Source organism: Macrobrachium rosenbergii, chromosome 5, assembly GCF_040412425.1.
Source record: "Macrobrachium rosenbergii isolate ZJJX-2024 chromosome 5, ASM4041242v1, whole genome shotgun sequence".
Lineage (NCBI taxonomy): Eukaryota > Metazoa > Arthropoda > Malacostraca > Decapoda > Palaemonidae > Macrobrachium > Macrobrachium rosenbergii.
The window spans coordinates 61394034-61414835 of record NC_089745.1 but is presented as its reverse complement, the minus strand read 5'-3'; the positions used below and the strand labels follow the sequence as shown (position 1 = coordinate 61414835).

Below are 20802 nucleotides of genomic sequence, written 5' to 3'. Positions count from 1 at the left end.
GTGCTGAATGTAGTGACTCAGTAAAAATGGAAGATTCCCTCATTTGACTAAGTGGAGAAAGATACATCTTGCAAAAGCTTAGCAAGTCAGGATGCAGTATGTTCAGTTGATTTGTCTTGTGCTGAATGTGCTTCTATTCCACCTGACTGGGACAGTAAACTCCTACTCCCAGACCAACATAAATTTGATATGTTGGTGAATAGGGAGAAGCTATGTACCCTTCATGGATAATAAGAAAGGAACAAGTGAGTGCGTTCATCTTTTGGGTTGTAAAAATAAAAAAATTAGAAAGTATAGTAAAATATAAATGAGAATAGCATAGAGTATAATAAAATAAAAAGGGAAGGATTGTATGTGTTATAGACTTTATATAAGTGATACTTCAGTTCTCTCTCTCTCTCTCTCTCTCTCTCTCTCTCTCTCTCTCTCTCTCTCTCTCTCTCTCTCTATATATATATATATATATATATATATATATATATATATATATATATATATATATATATATATATATATATATATATATATATATATATATATATATATTACTAAAAGGACCTCATTCAAACTGGATGGTATTTAATGGAGTTTTATTCAAAAAGTTACAAGCTTTCTTGGACAAACAGTCCACATTATCAAAATATCCGTACAATGAGCAAGCGCATAGTCGGCTGTATTTATATCTGTGTGCTGGGTACTTTTAATCCTATAATCGCTAGCTCTTCCTGTGTGACCTCCACCCTCTTGACCTTGGTCTTTCTCTGATCCCTGGTTCCAGATGTCCGTTTTCCGTGCGTTCTCTTGCGTTTTTCTTCGTTTCCTTGCTACTGTGGGTATATGATTTTTCTAGATATGCTGTCTTCAAAGCCGTTTCGGTGTTCCCTGCCATCGTGTTGTTGGCGCAAGTTATGAAGGCGTTCTCTACAACCAGTCTAGATGTTTTGTTGGTGTTCCTGTACAGAAAACTCATATTTTCCCAGTCTATTCTGTGATCATTTTCCCAACAGTGTTTGGCAACTGCCGGCGTCTGATTATAATGCCTTATGTTCTGCAGATGTTGTTTGCTTAGCTCTTTACATGATTTGCCAGTTTCGCCATAGTACCCTTCTTCACAGTCTAGACACGCTGCCATATAAACCCCCTCTAATCTCTTCCCCTCTACCGACTTTTTGTTTCTAACTATTTTATTCCTAATGGTGTTTTTGTAGCTGCCTATCAATTTGAAATTATTTAGCTTCCTGTTGATGGGTGCAATAGAGTTGTTGTCGGAACTGTAATTATTTTCTTTCCTACCAAATGTTCCTTTTCAATCCTTTCCCTCTCCCCAAAATAGTTTTCCTTGCTTTGATATGTGCCCCTCCCACCAATATGCTTAGGGTAGCCTAATCTCCTAAAACTCTCCCTCAGGTAATCAACTCTTCGTCTAAAAATTCGGGACTGCAAATCCTATAAGCCCTGATGGCCAACCCTGTCATTAATCCTATTTTTATTTCTTTCCTATGACTGGAGAACCTATGTATGTATGAATTGGTGTGTGTCTTCTTCCTATATACCTTGAATTTTAAATTCTCCCTACCCTCTTGACCAGGACATCCAAGAAAGGAATTTCTCCTTCCTTCTCTTCTTCTAATGTGAACTTGATGTGTTCATTTAGTTTATTTATGTTTTCTAAAAACTTGTGTAGATCTTCCCTTTCTCCCTTGTAAATGATCAAGATGTCATCAACGTATCTTACCCATTTTACGATATTTAAGTTCCCTTTATTTACTTTGCCCACCTCTTCCTTTTCAAACCATTCCATAAAGATATTGGCTAGAATTGGTGAAAGACTTGAACCCATGGCCACGCCATTTTTTTGTATATAATGGTTTTGTTCCCACTTGAAAACATTAGCGCTGAGGGCCGCTGTTAGCATTTTATTAAAGCGTCATGATCTATGTCGCATGTATAGACCCCCTCCTCCATATTCTTTTTATTATTTCCATCCGTCGTCTTTACTGGTACGTTAGTGAACAGGAAGTTACATCCAAACTTGCAAATTTGCAGTCTTTTACGTTAATTTTGGATAATTCGTCTATCAGGTTCATGTTATGTTTTAAATGCCCTTGGATACTAAGCCTACCCATTTTCCCATTATGTTGGAAAGAAATTTCTCCAGCCTCCTCTGCGGTGATCTCGTCGATGCCACGATCGGTCTTAGCGGGCACCCTTCCTTGTGGATCTTAGGGCTACCATAAATATATGGGATCTCTGGACTTTCCATTGATTTTACTCTATGTTCTAATTCTTTTCTTTTGGTTTTGTCGTGGATTTTTGTCCAACGCTTCCTTACTTCTTTGTTAAAATTGCACTGTACCCTAATGTCCGGTTTTTGTTGCAAACCTCATATGTGTTTTCATCGTTTAACAGTTGTTCTAACTTATTCTCGTATTCTGCGGCGTCCATTACTACAACCGCCCCCTTTTCTGCCTTACAAATCTTTATGTCCTTGTATTTTCCTAACCTATCAAGGGCCTTACGTAACCTCTCGGAAACACGAATCTGTTCGACCTAATCCCGCCCCATGGCCCCTGCAAAAAGCTGCTTCATCCCCATTTTTGTTCTTATCTAGTTCCCTTAAGCTTCTACACATTTCGATGAAATCTTGACTTTTTACGTTCCCCATGCAAAAATTAAGGCCATATCCTAACACTAATGGGCCTTGCAGAAATACGAGAATAAGTTAGAACAACTGTTAAGCGATGAAAACACATTTGAGGTTTGCAACAAAAAACCGGACATTAGGGGGTACAGTGCAATTTTAACAAAGAAGTAAGGAAGCGTTGACAAAAATCACGACAAAACCAAAAGAAAGAATTAGAACATAGAGTAAAATCAATGGAAAGTCCAGAGATCCCATATATTTATGGTAGCCCTAAGATCCACAAAGGAAGGGTGCCCGCTAAGACCCGATCGTGGCATCGACGAGATCACCGCAGAGGAGGCTGGAGAAATTTCTTTCAACATAATGGAAAATGGGTAGGCTTAGTATCGAAGGGCATTTAAAACATAACATGAACCTGATAGACGAATTATCCAAAATTAACGTAAAAGACTGCAAATTTGCAAGTTTGGATGTAACTTCCCTGTTCACTAACGTTGCCAGTAAAGGCGACGATGGAAATAATAAAAAGAATATGGAGGAGGGTCTATACATGCGACATAGATCATGACGTTTTAATAAAAATGCTAACAGCGGCCCTCAGCGCTAATGTTTTCAAGTGGAAGTGAAAACCATTATATACAAAAAAATGGCGTGGCCATGGGTTCAAGTCTTTCACCAATTCTAGCCAATATCTTTATGGAATGGTTTGAAAAGGAAGAGGTGGGCAAAGTAAATAAAGGAACTTAAATATCGTAAAATGGGTAAGATACGTTGATGACATCTTGATCATTTACAAGGGAGAAAGGGAAAGATCTACACAAGTTTTTGAAAACATAAATAAACTAAATGAACACATCAAGTTCACATTAGAAGAAGAGAAGGAAGGAGAAATTCCTTTCTTGGATGTCCTGGTCAAGAGGGTAGGGGAGAATTTAAAATTCAAGGTATATAGGAAGAAGACACACACCAATTCATACATACATAGGTTCTCCAGTCATAGGAAAGAAATAAAAATAGGATTAATGACAGGGTTGGCCATCAGGGCTTATAGGATTTTGCAGTCCCGAATTTTTAGACGAAGAGTTGGATTACCTGAGGGAGAGTTTTTTTAGGAGATTAGGCTACCCTAAGTATTGGTGGGAGTGGGCACATATCAAAAGCAAGGAAAAACTATTTTGGGGAGAGGGAAAGGATTGAAAGGAACATTTGGTAGGAAAGAAAATAATTACAGTTCCGGACAACAACTCTATTGCACCCATCAACAGGAAGCTAAATAATTTCAAATTGATAGGCAGCTACAAAAACACCATTAGGAATAAAATAGTTAGAAACAAAAAGTCGGTAGAGGGGGAAGAGATTAGAGGGGGTTTATATGGCAGCGTGTCTAGACTGTGAAGAAGGGTACTATGGCGAAACTGGCAAATCATGTAAAGAGCGAAACAAACAACATCTGCAGAACATAAGGCATTATAATCAGGCGTCGGCAGTTGCCAAACACTGTTGGGAAAATGATCACAGAATAGACTGGGAAAATATGAGTTTTCTGTACAGGAACACCAACAAAACATCTAGACTGGTTGTAGAGAACGCCTTCATAACTTGCGCCAACAACACGATGGCAGGGAACACCGAAACGGCTTTGAAGACAGCATATCTAGAAAAATCATATACTCCACAGTAGCAAGGAAAACGAAGAAAAACGCAAGAGAACGCATACGGAAAACGGACATCTGGAACCAGGGATCAGAGAAGACCAAGGTCAAGAGAGGGTGGAGGTCACACAGGAAGAGCTAAGCGATTATAGATTAAAAGTACCCAGCACACAGATATAAATACAGCCGGACTATGCGTTTGCTCATTGGCGGATACTTGATAATGTGGACTGTTTGTCCAAGAAAGCTTGTAACTTTTTGAATAAAAACTCCATTAAATACCATCCAGTTTGAATGAGGTCCTTTTAGTAATTCTACTAATGCACAGAACAATTGTGTATGTGATAAAGTTAATATATATATATATATATATATATATATATATATATATATATATATATATATATATCTGTGCATGATATGTTTTTCATTACAAGTTACAATGAAATAATCTATATATATATATATATATATATATATATATATATATATATATATATATATATATATATATATATATATATATATATATATATATATATACTGTCTGTGCATGATGTGTTTCATTACAAGTTACAATGAAATACTCTACTATACATATCCTTTGATAAAATATGAATTATCTTAAATATAAAAACAGGCTACAAAACAAGACGTAGCAAGTCAAGAGTCTAGCTAGCCCTCTTCATCCATCCAACACTGCATCCCCATCCCATCCCAACAAGGGAAACTGTTCCGTATCTCCACTTACCTTCTTGAGGCCTCCCCCACCCCCCAGAACCCTTTCTCAGTCATGAGTGTAAGCAGCATTACTAACATTTTCCTGAGGCCATGCAGCTTTGCCCACCATTGGAGAGCAGTTTTTTCATGTTTTTTTAAACTTGTTTATATCATACATCTTTGGGGCTTTGGTCCGTGGTCTGTTTGTGTGTTGGATAATGTCGAGTTCCGGGTAAGGGCGGTCTGGGTAATTGAAGGATTACTGTACTGGCAATACTGTATAATATTCAACATTAAATTACTGAGTTTTCATTGCCTTATCTACCATAGTCTGCTGATACAGGAACGAATCTTTGGTACTACAGTTTATGAATTTTTAATTCATGATAATTTGTTCTTTTACTAATTTAACATAATATAATTTATTGCCATCTTGGAAATCAGACCTTTTGTGTGGTCAGATTGGGTAGACTTTTGATATGCTATTAAGCACACCTGATACTACAATAACCAGTTGAGAAACATTCTGCAGCAATTTTTGTGGGGTTAGACTTGACTTTATTTTCAGCCAACTATTATTCACTTCATTCAAAAGTTCAGTTAAGTATAGCTTAGTTTTACCAGACCACTGAGCTGATTAACAGCTTTCCTAGTATAGCTTAGTTTTACCAGACCACTGAGCTGATTAACAGCTCTCCTAGGGCTGGCCCGAAGGATTAGACTTATTTTACGTGGCTAAGAACCAAATGGTTACTTAGCAACAGGACCTGCAGGTTATTGTGGATTCCGAATGACATTATAGCGAGAAATGAATTTCTATCACCAGAAATAAATTCCTCTAACTCTTCATCAGCCGGCCGGGGGAATTGAACTCTGGCCCATCGAGTGACAGTCCGAAGCTCTACCAGCTCAGCCAACGAAGGGCTTCACTCACTTCATTCAAAGATCATATACAGGAGTTCAGATTACTGTCTAGCAAAGATGGTATTCCTCTCTGGGGTGAGGATAGGTTAATTAAAAGCATAACCTTTGGCCTCTAGGAAACCCAGTAAATTACCAAGATCATTTAAGGAAAAAGGGCATCCTTGATGCCCAGAAATCCAGTATATCTGTTTGTTATAGTGTAGTTGGTTTTACTTAATTGTTGAAATTTTTAACATGACAATCCTGTCTGTTGTAATTCCTTCATTATGTCAGTTATGACATATATGTTTGAGATGATAATTAATGACATATATGTTTGAGATGATAATTGATAGTAAGGTTATAGTTAATCTGTCTGCTGGAAAGAATTTTTTTATTTTTTATCATAAAAATGGGAAGTTAAAATGAGATTTATTGTGGAAGGTAAATGTGAATTTTAATTCAGAATTGCGGTCTTAAGTCAGTAATCCCTGTTTGTTGATAGATATCTCAAGGTTAATGATTTTAAAAAGTTGTCTGCATTATTTGTGGATGAGGGATTCTATTACCATTTCCATTACTTTTCCATCAGGTTCATGAACAACTTTTAAGTCATGCCAGACAAGAAATTCTCGTGTACAAGCCTATTATCCGTCCGTTATTGCGACTTCTAGCTGCATGTGGTGGTTGTGTCCCTGTAGAGGTTGAGAAGCGTTTGGTTGTGCTTCTTAATCAACTTTGTGTATCTCTTATGCATAATCATCAACTACTAGATTTCTTCTTTCAGTTCTCCAATGATCAAGGACCAACTAAGTAGGTGTAATAATTTTTTTTTTAACTGTAATTTTTATTTACATATTGCTTTTAAGAAAGAAATACTTTTTGTTTAAAACACAACCATGTAATTGAAAACTTTGTAAATTTCATCAGACTTTAGAGCTCTGTAAATTACTGTTATCATCACACTGATATTTTTTAGTATGGATATCTTTGAGCATTCAGCAACAATGTGCTCCAAGTATGTTGTTCTTTTCAGGTTCCCGATAAAACATTACTTCAGTATTTAGTTCTTTGTTATGAAGTTATGACATTTATTCCATTCCAGAAAATTTCCCATATGAAAATTAAAAGCAGCAAAAACTGGTAGTTTAACCATAATCTGTATTTGTTATTTGGGCTTTTTATAATGTTGCCAGTTATTATGATAGCTTAGGAGATGCAATGAATTTCAAGAAGTAAGCAGCGGAGAGGAAAAGTACCTTTGACTGAAGTTATTTGGTTTTTCATTTTGCTTCCATTAAAATGAAAGGTATGAATAATGAGAGTAAATGTTGTCACAGTCATTTGTCCCAGGGATATTGGATGAAAACCCCATGATCCAATCGTAGAAGGCAGGGCAGCACATACAATCAAATAAATTTAATGTGATTGTTCACTTTTCAACCATCAATGAATGTCAAGTCTCAGTAGCAAATCCTGGAAACAAATTTGGTTATAGTTTGTAAAATTTTCATTTTTATGTAATCACTAAAATTGTAAGGAGTCGTAATTTGCTGAAGAAAATCTACATTTATTCAAGAACAAACATTTGGGCCAGCCATATTTAGTCAAGAAGGTTAACTCAGTCTGGATGAATTAGTTAATACAATTTAAGATTATGATAAAAAAATTTGTGTAATGATTTGATACCATTCCATATACCTTTTTGCTACTAATCTACAAAAAAATTTCCGATCATGTTTAGCAAATCTTACAATTGCATAGATATACTGAGGAAGAGCTTTAATTATGAATTTTAGACTTTAGTGTAAGTCAGTTTATACCTGCATAATATATTGTGAATTCCTTCTAAAATTTAGTGAATTTTGATGTTTTTAAAATGATAAATCTCCTCCTGACAGGTTCATGATATTCTCCCTCCTGTTACCATTTGTTCATCGTGAAGGAGGCATAGGACAGCAGGCTCGTGATGCATTATTACTCTGCATGGCACTCTCTGCCTCACATGCATCTGTTGGCCAGTACATTGCGCAGCATTCTAATTTTTGCCCGGTAAGTGTATGAAGTTTTTTCAAGAAACATTAAAATTAACATAGTCTTAGAAAAGTTAGGGATATGCTCCTAAAACTTTGCAAATATAATTTTTGCATGTCTAAATGGTCTACTGTACACTCTGCCCTCTATTTTGTATGGTAGAGGAAACATTTCCTTCATGGTAATATACTGGCTTTGCATTAATTTGAAGCAAAAACCCCATTTTTACAATTCCTGTGTTGGTCCAGAATTCCAAATGGTTTTTAAGTGGCTAACTATACTGTACTCTATTTCAACTCATCTCTCCCCCCAAAATTAACATTCAGTGACATATGGTCATGGCAACAATGTGATATGTACTGCCTGCAGACAGAGGATAAGAGAAAAATGGTAGAGGAAGGACATGAAAGAGAGTAAGAACTGAATGCTGGTGAGAGAGAGAAAGAGTAACAACTGAATGCTGGTGAGAGAGAGAGAAAGAGTAACAACTGAATGCTGGTGAGAGAGAGAGAGAGAGTGCAGAATAGGATATGAGTTGATGTTTGCAGGATACAAAGTTAATTGGGGAAAGTAAAAATAAATTGCAGCAAAAGAGTTGGAAGATGATTACAAGATGAAAAAGTTAACTGTAAATATGAGCATGAGTAAGATAATGAGGGGAAATGGAAGACATCTTGGAGCAGTAAATGTTGATGTGAATGGTGGAAAAATAAAAATGGTTAATTGATATTTGCGGGTAAATATAACAAATTATGATAGGATTAGAAAAGAGGTAATTTTTGAAATATGTGAAGCTAAGAGGGAAATGCGGTGTGTGCAAAAGTTGAGAAGAAACAAATTATGAAAGGAGACCAGGATATGGAAATGAAATGTGGATAGTGATTGTTAAGGAAAGAAAAAATGTTGGTGCTGTATAGAGGAACTATTTACCTAGTGTGTGTGATGTAAGAAAAATTGATGGGGTGAGAAATGTGGAGATATGTAGTAGAAGTAAATAGTTTACATAGATGTAATGCTGCACATGTCAAAATGAAAATTAAATGGGTCATTAAGAATGTAACATTTCTCGATGGGCTGCCACACTTGCTTAATTAATCACAACCAGCAAGGTAGATTTATTTTCATTGAGTCTTCCTTACTGATATGCCTGAAAAATAGGTGTTTGTGTTATGAGAAATTTATGTATTTTTATTTTTATTTATTTATTTATTTAAAGATGAAAGTCTTAAGTACTGTATCCCTTACTTGTACAGGTGTTGGCTGCAGGTTTGAGTGGCCTTTATTCCATGCTACCCCGTTCATTAAGCATAGAATCTGATGGCTGGCATCGCTTAAGTGTAGAAGACATTGGAGATATTCCTCAGCTACAGCTTTTTATGAATTCTTTAGAATTCTGCAATGCTGTTATACAGGTGAGGTATTTTATTTGTTTGGTGAAATGATAATGTTTTGTTAAGATTAATTTTTTCTTTGAAAGGAGCACAGCTTGGTGTATTATTTTACATATCGGGAAAACCTAAAAAATATTAAGTTTTTTAATCAGTTTAGACATTTAAGTAAAGTACAATGGTGATTTACATACTGATGTACAGTATTTAAATAAGAATAAAAAGAACCTTTTGATTTAAAATTTATCCGGAATAAAGTAAAATTAGGAAAATTAAGCTTATACTTCATGTTAAGAAAATTTAAATGGCTGCTAATAATTATATGTCAAGGACCAAGAACAAATATCCATTTTAGATACAGTCAGTCATTTACAATACCTGGCACAAAAACTCATCTGGTAGATTTTATAACTACAGTTGATGTGTAATTAGATATGATTACATTACCAACCCATACAGGCCAGGCTGAATATACATTAACAAACTTTAAGGTCAGCCATTTTAAAGAAGTGATGTATCACTGGAAAGAGGATGTAATGCAGATGCACATGGTATGAGAAAAAAAATTCTAAAAATTATCTGTACCTTCCACAGGAAGTTGAAAGTGCAATATCCAGCCCTGTGTGGAGCCTCTCTTCCATGACACTCATAAAAATACGCTGATTTTAGCGAGTAACACAAGTCCTTTTAACATTTTATTTTGTAAAATTATGATTGCAGCTTACATACATAATATAACAGATGACTAAAATCAGCAACAATTCGTGAGATGTTCATGGTAAAATATTTACGAGGTGCCCTGGGATGGGGAGATGTAGTACCTTTTAGTGAGTTATAAATGTTCTTTCTAATATTTTTTTGTACTTCGCAAAATTACAATTACATGTGGTGTACTATCGTAAAAAATAAGAACTAAAACCATCAGTAATACCTGAGTATATTTATGGGCAAATATGTACAAGATGCACTGGAATGAGATGTAGTACATTCCCCTTTGAAATCTCAAGTCAAACCAATCTCCCTGAATCCTAAGCTTGCCATATAGTCATGTGTAGTCCATTCAAGTAGTGGGAACATTTTCATAGAAAATTTTTTAAAATGTTATGGCATAAAATAACAGTGATCGTTTGAGCTGAACCTGAGAGTTTCATATGCAATTACTGTATTGGGGATCAAAGAGCCCTGCTGTCCCTGAAGGGTGAAGACATTAAAACCATCTGTATCCTTTAGGACCTTATTCTATTTTCTAGCCACTTGACATTAAATGCCTTTAATTTCCTCAAAATGTCAATGCCCATGTCTCTGCCTGCTGAACAAAGTAGCATAAACCTTCTGAGTGAATCATAAATTTTTACTCTCTACTAATGAGAAACTCATTTTCCATTAGTCTGCAGTATCTTTCTATTGCTATGATCAGCTTTAGTAATAACTTGCACCCTTTCTTCTAGTATTTCACTTTAATATAGTATTCCAACCATTGATGATGAAAGTAGAGTTTTGCAGTAACCCCAGTATAATGGTTATCGCCATGAACAGCATAAACAACACACTATAAAACATCTACTGCAGAACCTTAGTTGCAGGACATAATCTCTTCCAGAAGGCTGTCCACAAACCAATGTGCCCATAAGCCTGACTATAAGGAATAATATTTGAATTAGTTCCAGTCCTCCAACAATAGAAAAATAAAAGAACTTTACCTGTCCGTAGAGTTGTTGGCATATGTAGGTGAGGAAGGAGAAGAGAAGGAAACTATTGTTTGTAACTGTGGCTCTGGGTTTGTCCTTCTTCTCTATATCTTTGTGGTCCTTCTATAGCGCCACTGAGTTTTTGTCTCACTAAGAACCTGTCCAGTAATAGCTGTTTTTACCTAGATTTTAAAATGTCTCAAAAATGAAACAGCAATATCATTCAGTGTGGTTATAATACAGGTTATCCGAGAGATATTTTTCAGTGAAGCTTTGCACTTCCTCCCCTTTTTGTACACATCTTTTATTAACCCTTTTGCTTACTGATGTCTAATATAAACATCATTTAAATTAATTCCTTCGCGTTTTGAAGACGTGCGCAAACATAAAAAAAAATTGCACAAACCAGCAGACAAGATGAGGAGCAATTTCAGCCAGCCTTTCTGATATTCTGTGTGTTTGTTTGTTCTATATAGCTTTAGATTTTTATTGTATAATTTCATCATTTATATTTTTTCATACAGAGAGAGAGAGAAATTTTTTATCCATTTGTACCATATTTGTTTATTTGGCATAGTTTTAGATTTTTATTCTATAGCGACATCATTTACCTTTTTTCTAAGAGAGAGAGAGAGAGGGAGATAGATTTTTTATGCTTTGTATAGTTTTAGACTTTTATTTTATAATTCCATCGTTTATCTTTTTTCTGAGAGAGAGAGAGAGAGAGACAAATGAACACTTGACTGAGTGCCACTTATTGTACGGAAAACATGCTGTTAATTTGTCATTAATTTTTCATATTTTACTTGGTATAATTACAACTTTTGTATTGCAAATACTACAATACATAATTTACCAGGGTAATTTATCTTTATCACAAATAGTTTTCTGGCAGTTATTTTTTTAGGGGGAAAGTGCAAAGTTTGCTTGTATCTCATTATTTATGCTCATTATTCCATCTACATAAAGTTATTTTGGGGGCCTTTTTGTAATTGTATAGAGCAGTCATTCAGCTGTAAAATTGAGTAGTCTACCATGAAAAATGTCAGAGTTGCATGTCTTTGAACAGAAAAAGATATAAAGAGTTTTCTGTGCATATTTTGATTCAGCACTAGCCTAATATCTATTATCACATTTTAATTTTCAACTATACTGTAGTATAATATCCTTGTGATGTAAATATATCAAAGTAGTGCATATCATCAATAACACAAAAGACTTATGACCTTCCAAAATCTCTTCAAAATTTCAACCTAACCCATTCCTTCTTATTCATCTCTCACTGGAAATTAACTTTCAGCAGCAGTAGAAAATTGCATTGCACTTATTCAAAAATGTAACTATAGCGTCAGTCACTTCATACACAAGTTGATAACATTAAGTTGGATCACAATATCATAAACAAACATGTCACTTGTGTTAAAAACCTATAATTCGGCTTTAGACCACCAAAGGGTTAAAGTTCAGTTACAAAGGGGATTTCAACTGGTGGTGCCAGTTGAGGGGCCAAGCATCTGACTGCAGGCCCAAAGTGACGCCACTGCATTCTGGTGCCAGCCCTGCACCAGTACAGTACTGGCCCCCGGTAGCCTGTCTGCCAGGGTCAGCAAGGGTCCCTGTTCTATGGACCCAGTCCCAACTGCCAGCACATGCCAATGAGAAAAGATGGGCAGAGAGCATGCAGGTGCTCCCTCAACCCCCTCCCGCTCATCCAGAGAGTGGACCGGGGGTCCTGGGACGGTGGCCCAGCGACCAGTTTGATTGTGTGGACAAGACAAGAGGGGGTCCCTTGCTCAGTCTTCTCCCCTTGTAGAAACCTTGGCTTCTAAATAGCTTGAAGCACATCTATGGGACAGCCCCTGCTCGCGTTCGTATGAGTGGGACCACTCTCCCCAACCCAGGTGGACATTGTCATCATGGGTTGATGACTGCCCACAACCTTACTTACCAGCCAGGACTTTGGTCTTTGGCAGGCTGGGCAAGGGTGTTCATGATCTCTCACTTGTTCCCTCCTGTCTTTCTGGGAGATGGGAGCTGGACTTGTTTTGGGCTTGGGACTGGGAACGTTCTCGTTCCCATTCCAGCCCTTGGCATGGAGGCCTACGTTCCTGGTCTGGTCCGAGGACTGGACAGGGTGTATGCCGAATGATTAAGGGATCACCAGGGGCTCTAGTGAGTGTTTCTCTCTTATGGAGTTAGAGAGGCCTTTTGTGGAGATCATTAGAACATGTCTTTTTAATGATCCTGAAGAAGAGAAATTATCTTTTCTTGCTACATGCTTCCCTGGGTAAGAGAATGCTTCCTGGTCCAGTTGTTCATGCAAGGCACTTCCTCTGCTTCTAGCCCACCAGAGGAAATATGTTCTCTCAGAGAGATCATTGCTGTCTTTTTGGTTGACCTGAACCTGACTCGTCTGTGTCCCAGTCTCTCTCTAAATGTCTATGTGTGGGGGGAGTCTCCCTATCGCAAGCATAGGGAATCTCCGTATTGCAATCCCTATTGCAAGCAGAGGCAACAGGACCAGAATTGACTGCCAGTATAGCATTCCAGTTAGTCACGTAGATCGATCTTTGGGTCTATCATTGGCCAAGATCATTTTTACCTCCAGCCTTCATACACCCGAGGTGAATGCAGGCCTCAAAAGAATGTTATTCTGGTAGTTAGTGGTATTATCTACCTCCTCCACTAGACAGCAACCTGTGGGAGGCAAGACATGGTGTTACTTCAAACTTCTACGTCTGTTAGTCCCGAGTCAGCTTTGCTAGAGGGAGGGGAAGGCCACAGGGAACAGGCTTTGCCTCGTTCACCAGGCAGTGGCCAAGACCTTCAGGTCTTTGCGTGGCACTGCAGCTCGACCCTCTGGTCAAGCTGGCCCTTCCCCTTTGGTCAGAGAAAGTCTCAGACTTCCTCGACTCCTCATAGAGGTACCCAGACTACTACTTCTTTGGTAGAAGATGGAGGACATCGGAGATGTGGCATTTCTTCCCAATTGCTGCTGATGGGGGTTATGCCTGTCGAACCATTGGGCAAACTTGGCAGCTACATGGAGTGGAAGTATGGGTAGCAGATGCCTGGCAGATAAGGTTCTGCTACCCTTGAGTCTTTGTCATCCCTCACCTTCTTTCCAGTCCAGTTCCAAATGTTCATTCGTGGCTCATGGAATGACCTCCCCCTGTGGGAGGAGGTGAATGCAGTGCTCCTGGAAGGTGCTGTAGGAGGGTGAATGCAGTGCTCCTGGAAGGTGCTGTAGGAGTCTTCTGCCCCTCTTCCCACTAAACCAGTTTGTTCACTTCAGCCACCCCTCATTCTGATACCTAGTAGTTAACAACCTTGTTCTTAAAGTTTAATGGCTGTTCCAGCTCACATCTGCAAGCTAAATCCTATGTTAAGATCTTTAGGTTTGTATGTTAGGAAAAATACAAATTACTTTAAAAATTAGCTATTTTTTTTTACTTATCACTCAGGTGACTGGCACTTTTCTTACAGAAAATGTGACACTACTTTTTCGTTCATTTTTCATATTTTCCTTGCTATAATTACACTTTTTTCATTGCAATAACTAGGTAATTTATTTGGGTATGCTATGGATAAAGAATGAAGCTTTATCTCAACTAGTTTTTTTGGTACTTTTTTTGAGAGGAAAAGTACAAAATTTTCTTGTATTGTACTTTTTATTCTTTATTCTATAGACAAAAGTTTTGGGAAGATTTTTTATGCCATTGTATAGAAAAATTATTCAGCTGCAAAATGTAACAAAATTGAGCGGTCTACCTTGAAAATTTTAAACATTTTTGTGTTTACCACTTGAGTCACTGTCACTTCTTACAGAAATAATTGTTTTTAAGTCTTAAGCAAAAGGGCTAATGAACTAGGCACATTGTCCCATAAGCGAAAGGGTTAATGAACTGGGCACATACTTTAGTCCCATTCCCTGCTCCTTTGAAAATAACTCCTCAGCTGCCCTCTTTTGCTGAAGGTCCTGCAGTTTGTTGTGAACTCTGCTTTATGCTCCTCCACTAACTCTTCTACACCATCTTCACTTACTGCCAAGCCCATGGACTTGCCCACAGACAAAATATCCTTTCCATCAGGTTCACCTCAAAGCATTCAGAGTCCCTTTCTGTTACAGCATATGGCCCCAATTACTCCAGGTGGAGTTCATGGTCCTGTAAAAAACTTCCTTCAAGGCTTTGTGTATAAGGCTACACATCCTTCAAAATAGTTAAGATTGTATAGTTGGGCAAATAAAATCTCATCTTCCATATATAGTTCTGGCACTGAAGTTTCCTTAATCAGCTGGAAGGTCAGTCTAGGATAAATGTTTCATAAATTTAATCCATCACCTGGCAAAGATAGCCTTATCCTTTCGGGTGCAAGAGTTTTCTGGAGGTTCTTCAATTGAATTTTCCACTACCAAGACCTTATCCTTGAAAGAGTGAAACTTAGGTGTTTAGAGACTGTATACTCTGTACCTGGAGTACATGGTTCTCTAAAAGCACCAGAAGAGCTAGTTGTTGTCCTTGAAGGAGAAAGTATCCTAACTATGGCTTCTTGTATGGAGTCACCAGTGATGAAAGAATAACAGGAGATTCTCTGCAGTGGGGAAGAGTTGCCAGCGGAGGAAGTTGAAGACAAAATAGCAGACCATCACAGCTTTTTTTGGGATCTGTCTTGGAGCAATTAAGTATACCATTGTTCTATCCTTTGTAGAACTTTTGTTGTCCATGGGCAGATATCTACAATCCTGTCACCACTTCTGATACACTTCTTATGCAAGGCACTTGTACTTCTTTCACTCTATGACAGCTTAGGAATGATGTTTAGATACACAGTCTCCTCTTGAGGCATGATTGAGATCATGAGTGTTCAACCTTGCATGGCTATGTTCTTTGCTATCAGCCCTTTAAAGCTTGCTACTTGTTTCCACTGGCAAAATCTGGAGATGTGTATATATCCATTCAATGAGTACTGAGTTTTCCACAACTAGGAGAGGAATGAATGTCAACTTCAGCCATTTACTAGAACTGGAGGAACTTGCTAGCTGAGTCACTAGGTTTTGACTCAGGTGGTGATATATCCTTGAGACGCAGTATCTCTACCAGCTCAGAAGTATCTACTGGATATCTATTTGACGAATAGATGGAAGAGGCAGAGTTGGAAGCATGGAAGGTGAAGGTGCAGATATCCTAACATCAGACTAAGGTAGTTGAGCTGGTACCAAGGCTGAAGAAGAAAAATCACTCTGTTTCCTGCAGAACTCAGATCAAAGGCCAATTGTTCAACACAGTTGTTGGCGCTTTGTTCCTACAGAGTAGAAAAGGCCCGATGCTGTGACTTGGAAAAAAGTGTAGGATATAATAGATAAACTCCTGTATTTGAGGGAGCTGGTACTCGGGTAGGAAGCAGAGGTGGTAGCAGTGGAAATGAAGGAAGCTCAACAGGTAGCATAGAACAAGGAACCTTGGACAGAGAGGCTGAATCTTTGACTAATAAAGCTTCTTGATTTCCTTCTGTCTCTTGAGAGTGAGTGACGGTATCTTCATATAAACCTCCTTCTGGAGTACGTGAGGCCTCAGCCCCAGAGACACTAACATTCCTTATCCTCTTCTTTTCTTGTGACTGTCCTGATGTACTTCATCTGAAGAGTCTCTCTGACAGATGTAGTAGGAGATGCTGAAACTCTTCTTGAAACAGAAGAATCTGAAAAACTTCCATTGAGGACTTCTGAGTACAATATTTTTTATCTATGTCTTTCTGCCAGTTATTTATTGTTCTGTTATTCAGGACATGAACCCTATACTGAATAATAATAATTGCCAGAAAGAATAAGAACTATCGATAAGCTGACCAGTTGTGAGGTGAATGCTGTTTTCTGTTGCATGCGAAACACAAAGGATGAAAATCCTGATCCAGTGAAGCCATGAAAGAGCTACAAGCTCACCATAGACAGCCCTGACGAGCATGTTGAGGCATATGCTTGACAGTGTAGACCTGTTCTTGATTTATACACCTAAAATATTTTTGTGCTCAAAGGTCATTTACTTAAAATTCACCAAATTTAATATTTGATTTAATTTGTACTTACTTTGAAATAAATGTTCAATTTCACTTTGCATTTTTGTTGTGAGACAGGAAATTTATAATCCTTTCCAAGACAGTTTTTATGAGAAATTTCATAAGCCATTGGGAAGGCATACAGGTTTGAATGTGGAGGCTGATGTCCTACATTTGATATGTATATTTATTTGTTTGTTTTTAGAAACAATGAAAATATGAAAGTTGATTAGGGAAAAAATATAATTTTAGAAAATTTTTATTCCCAAAAAATGTGACAAAAATATGGCCTCAACTACCACAATACAGTTTGCTGGAAAAATAACAATAGTGACACAAGCCAGATTGAAAAATTTATGTATGACAAAATCCACATAAGATTCAAATTTAATGGAAATTGAAGTCAAATTCACCAAAATGCTTGATAAGAAAAAAAAACAGAAGAGAGTCATAGTGTAAGTGCAAAATGTTGAAAATCAGACCATGTCAAAAATAAGGTAACTTGGACTGGGATTTAGTCTTATGCCCGTTGGCCCAGGTGATTTGCTCCAGGTCACTATTTATATGTGTATTCACAGTCTAACTGAGGAATAAAAAATGAATTTACCTCCACATTATGACAGATGTGAAAAGTTTTCATTTGTCACTATTTCTTCCTATCTGTTTCATGGAGGTGAAAGATTGTATTATCTTTTCTTGCCAATTTCAAGGATGTTAGGTTTGCTCTGTATAAATGTTCTTTGTGTTTATCATATTAAATGCATTACAAGAGTAAATGGGGGAGATGGTAGTTGAGAACACTGTTAATATGCAGTGGTGTGTCGCAAAAGTAATAGATCATTTCTGTTACCTTGGGGGCGCACTGGACTGTGAACCAGGAGTTGAGAGAGTAGTAAGAAAGAGTAGCTGCAGCAAGGATGAAATTGAAAGAGGTAGCTATATTACTGTTAAACAAAAATGTCACATTAACCACTTCTTTTTCAGGTGTCTTTAAATATGTAGGAAATAAGCAGTTTTATATTTATTTCTTTAGATATATATAGGATATGTTGTGCATAGTTTTTGAAAAATTATCAGTACTTTGGAAGTTATTAGACTGGAGTGGCATGCAAATTCCAGAGTAAATGAGTGATTTAGCTTCTGAACTTTCCATTTTATCTGAAGATGAATATTGGTTTGCTGTTTAACCTGAATACATTAGGTCCTCATAATTATTGCCCCTGATTTCCTCATTCATTTTGATTGTGGAGGGTAATGAAATTGCAAAAATGAGATTGAATTTCAGCAAGTGCTAGGGGCATTTGACACCTAAAGCTCTGTCATTAAGGTAAACAAGACACCACCATCTATTAAGGAAAAGGCCCACTTAAACACTAATTGGAGAGGAAAAATAAAAAATTGGAATTCATCAAAGAACGAGTAAAATCGGGATCACAAAAATGAGAATGGATATTTTAGGGTAATGAATGAGTCTTCTCATGATTGTAAACAAAAAGATGCAGTCATGTTCCACAAGAATACTCGAATGGTAATGGAAGGGGTTATAGGTTTTTATGATGAATTGGTTTCTATAAAAATTTGTTTTATTATAAAGACATTGCTAATGTAATCTTTAATAAAATGCACTTAATACTTGGAAGTTAATTTATAAAGTGCTCTGAAAGACTTTTGATGTATTTTTGAGTACCATACTGCACAAACAAAATACATGTACCTGTACTGTATTCAGCAGTTGCTGTAAGAACAAATGAGGCTGTAGTTTATTTAGGTTTCTCCTTATTTGTAGGTGGCCCATCCTCTTGTAAGGGAGCAGTTAGTGGAATTCTTGTATCAAGGATTCTTAGTTCCAGTGTTGGGCCCTGCGTTACATCAGGTGAGTGGGAATTTTCACTTTTATCCTCATTGCATTATTTATATTTGTTATGATTTTGGTGCAGGTATAAAGAGAATGAATTGTTAATAGTTGTGCTTTTGTGATAAAAACATTCAGAACCTATTGACTGTGGTGCAGTATAGGAGAATATTCTTTTTATCCATTTGTCACCAAATTATGTACAATTAAAGGGCTAGTTGTGCTTGAAAATTTAAAGTAGTTGCTTTCAGATTCCCTCATATTTTTTAGTTCATTATACTGTAGCTGTTGGCTATTATATTTTTATGTAATGTTCAGCTATGAATTTCTTGAAGGTTTTATGTAGTTGGAAATGGAGAACTTGGATTCCTGTTAAACTGCCTCGTTTTAGCCAAAGTCACAGTTTATGAATTAATGTCACAGCAAGGAAGAGGAAAATTCAGGTCTATTTATACCTTTATGAAAATAATTATGATAATCCACAAAAGTACAATATTTCTCAATATCCACTATTAATATCTTACTTTCTCTGTTCTGGTGCAGGGTTATTTCTTTTATATTAAAATCACATGCACATCATCAGATGAATGTTTATGCATACCACAATGTAGATGATTGATAAACTTTGGTCATTATAAGTAAACAAAATACTCAGTGATGATTGTTGGGGTCTTGGTTTTGGGTTATAACTGTTCGCTGTTTCATAAAAATTCCTGGTAGAACTTGAGACAAATATGATAGTGATAAGAAGGAAGAAATTTAAATGAATGAAAATATGATCTGTCAGAACTTTAGACTAGTATAGTAGTGATGATGATTAAAATTGATTAGAGATGAAAAGTGTACATTGTGTTCTTGTGCAAATGTTAGACCATCTAAGTTCAAGGTTGTCTGTAAGGCAGTACATTATGTTTGTTGGACATGGTACTATACAAGTATGTTGATATGGGTCTTTTGATTTAATGTTTATGAGTCGAGACTTGGTCACATTAGTGTACAGTAGTGTTGTTTGACATGGCTAACCATAAAGAACTAGAATACATGTAAATTGTACTTATTGTAAGCTAAGAATTGGTGTTCCATAAGGTACCTTTTTTTTTAGTATATACTGGTTGCTTGATGACCTTGGAAATAAGATATTACAGTAAACAGGTAATGCTGCTTTTATTGCTAGTGTAGTATTTGCTAGTATTAACAGATCTGGAGAAAATTTGTAATTTGGGTCATTAGTGAAGCATGACACTGAAGTGCAGTAATCGTTCTTATACCATGCTGTGGTGGTTCGGTTTCATGTAGGACCAATGTTGGCTTCATTAAATTTACTGTATAGTGTAATCTAATCAAGCTGAAACTTTTGTCTCTAGTTTTAAGATGTCACCCCACAGATGCTTGAACATCTTGGAATGTATTGCAATATGAAAGTTTTTGTTTTTTGTCATATGTTTTCCCAGTTTTATTAACTCCAGAAAAGGTTCTGACAGCTCTCATGATCTTTTGCATCATCCTTTTGCCTAATAGGCTACCACGAATCTTCAGACGTAATCGCCACTAATGATATCAGTGCTACCCCGCTTTTTCTTGCTTCACTATTGTGCACTTCATTTTGTTGCGGATTTTTGTGGAAAATGTATTTCACTTTTCAGCAGGAGGTTTCACCAATTCACAAATTTTTTATAGCGTAGTCGCTTCTTTCATCCTCAAGGAGTTGCCCTTCCATGGTCTACCAGAGCTCCATGGTGTAGCTGGTCTCTTGGCCAGGTATTGTGTCGTAGTGATGAACATTATAACACATGTTGGAGTATGTAATGGACTCAAAGATAAGGAGACACTTTCCCAAATCTTACAGCAAGGCTTTATACCCAGTTTC

General features: G+C 36.8%; 1 protein-coding gene across 1 annotated transcript in view; it reads left to right on the top strand.

Annotated features, from left to right (window-relative positions):
• LOC136838944 (FHIP family protein GI14169-like) overlaps positions 1 to 20802 on the top strand; it is a 152156-nt gene that overhangs the window by 30164 nt on the left and 101190 nt on the right. The window contains exons 4-7 of the mRNA XM_067104639.1: positions 6512 to 6732; positions 7821 to 7971; positions 9207 to 9365; positions 18870 to 18956. Of these exons, the coding sequence (XP_066960740.1) occupies positions 6512 to 6732; positions 7821 to 7971; positions 9207 to 9365; positions 18870 to 18956 (618 nt within the window). The remainder of the gene's footprint in view (positions 1 to 6511; positions 6733 to 7820; positions 7972 to 9206; positions 9366 to 18869; positions 18957 to 20802) is intronic.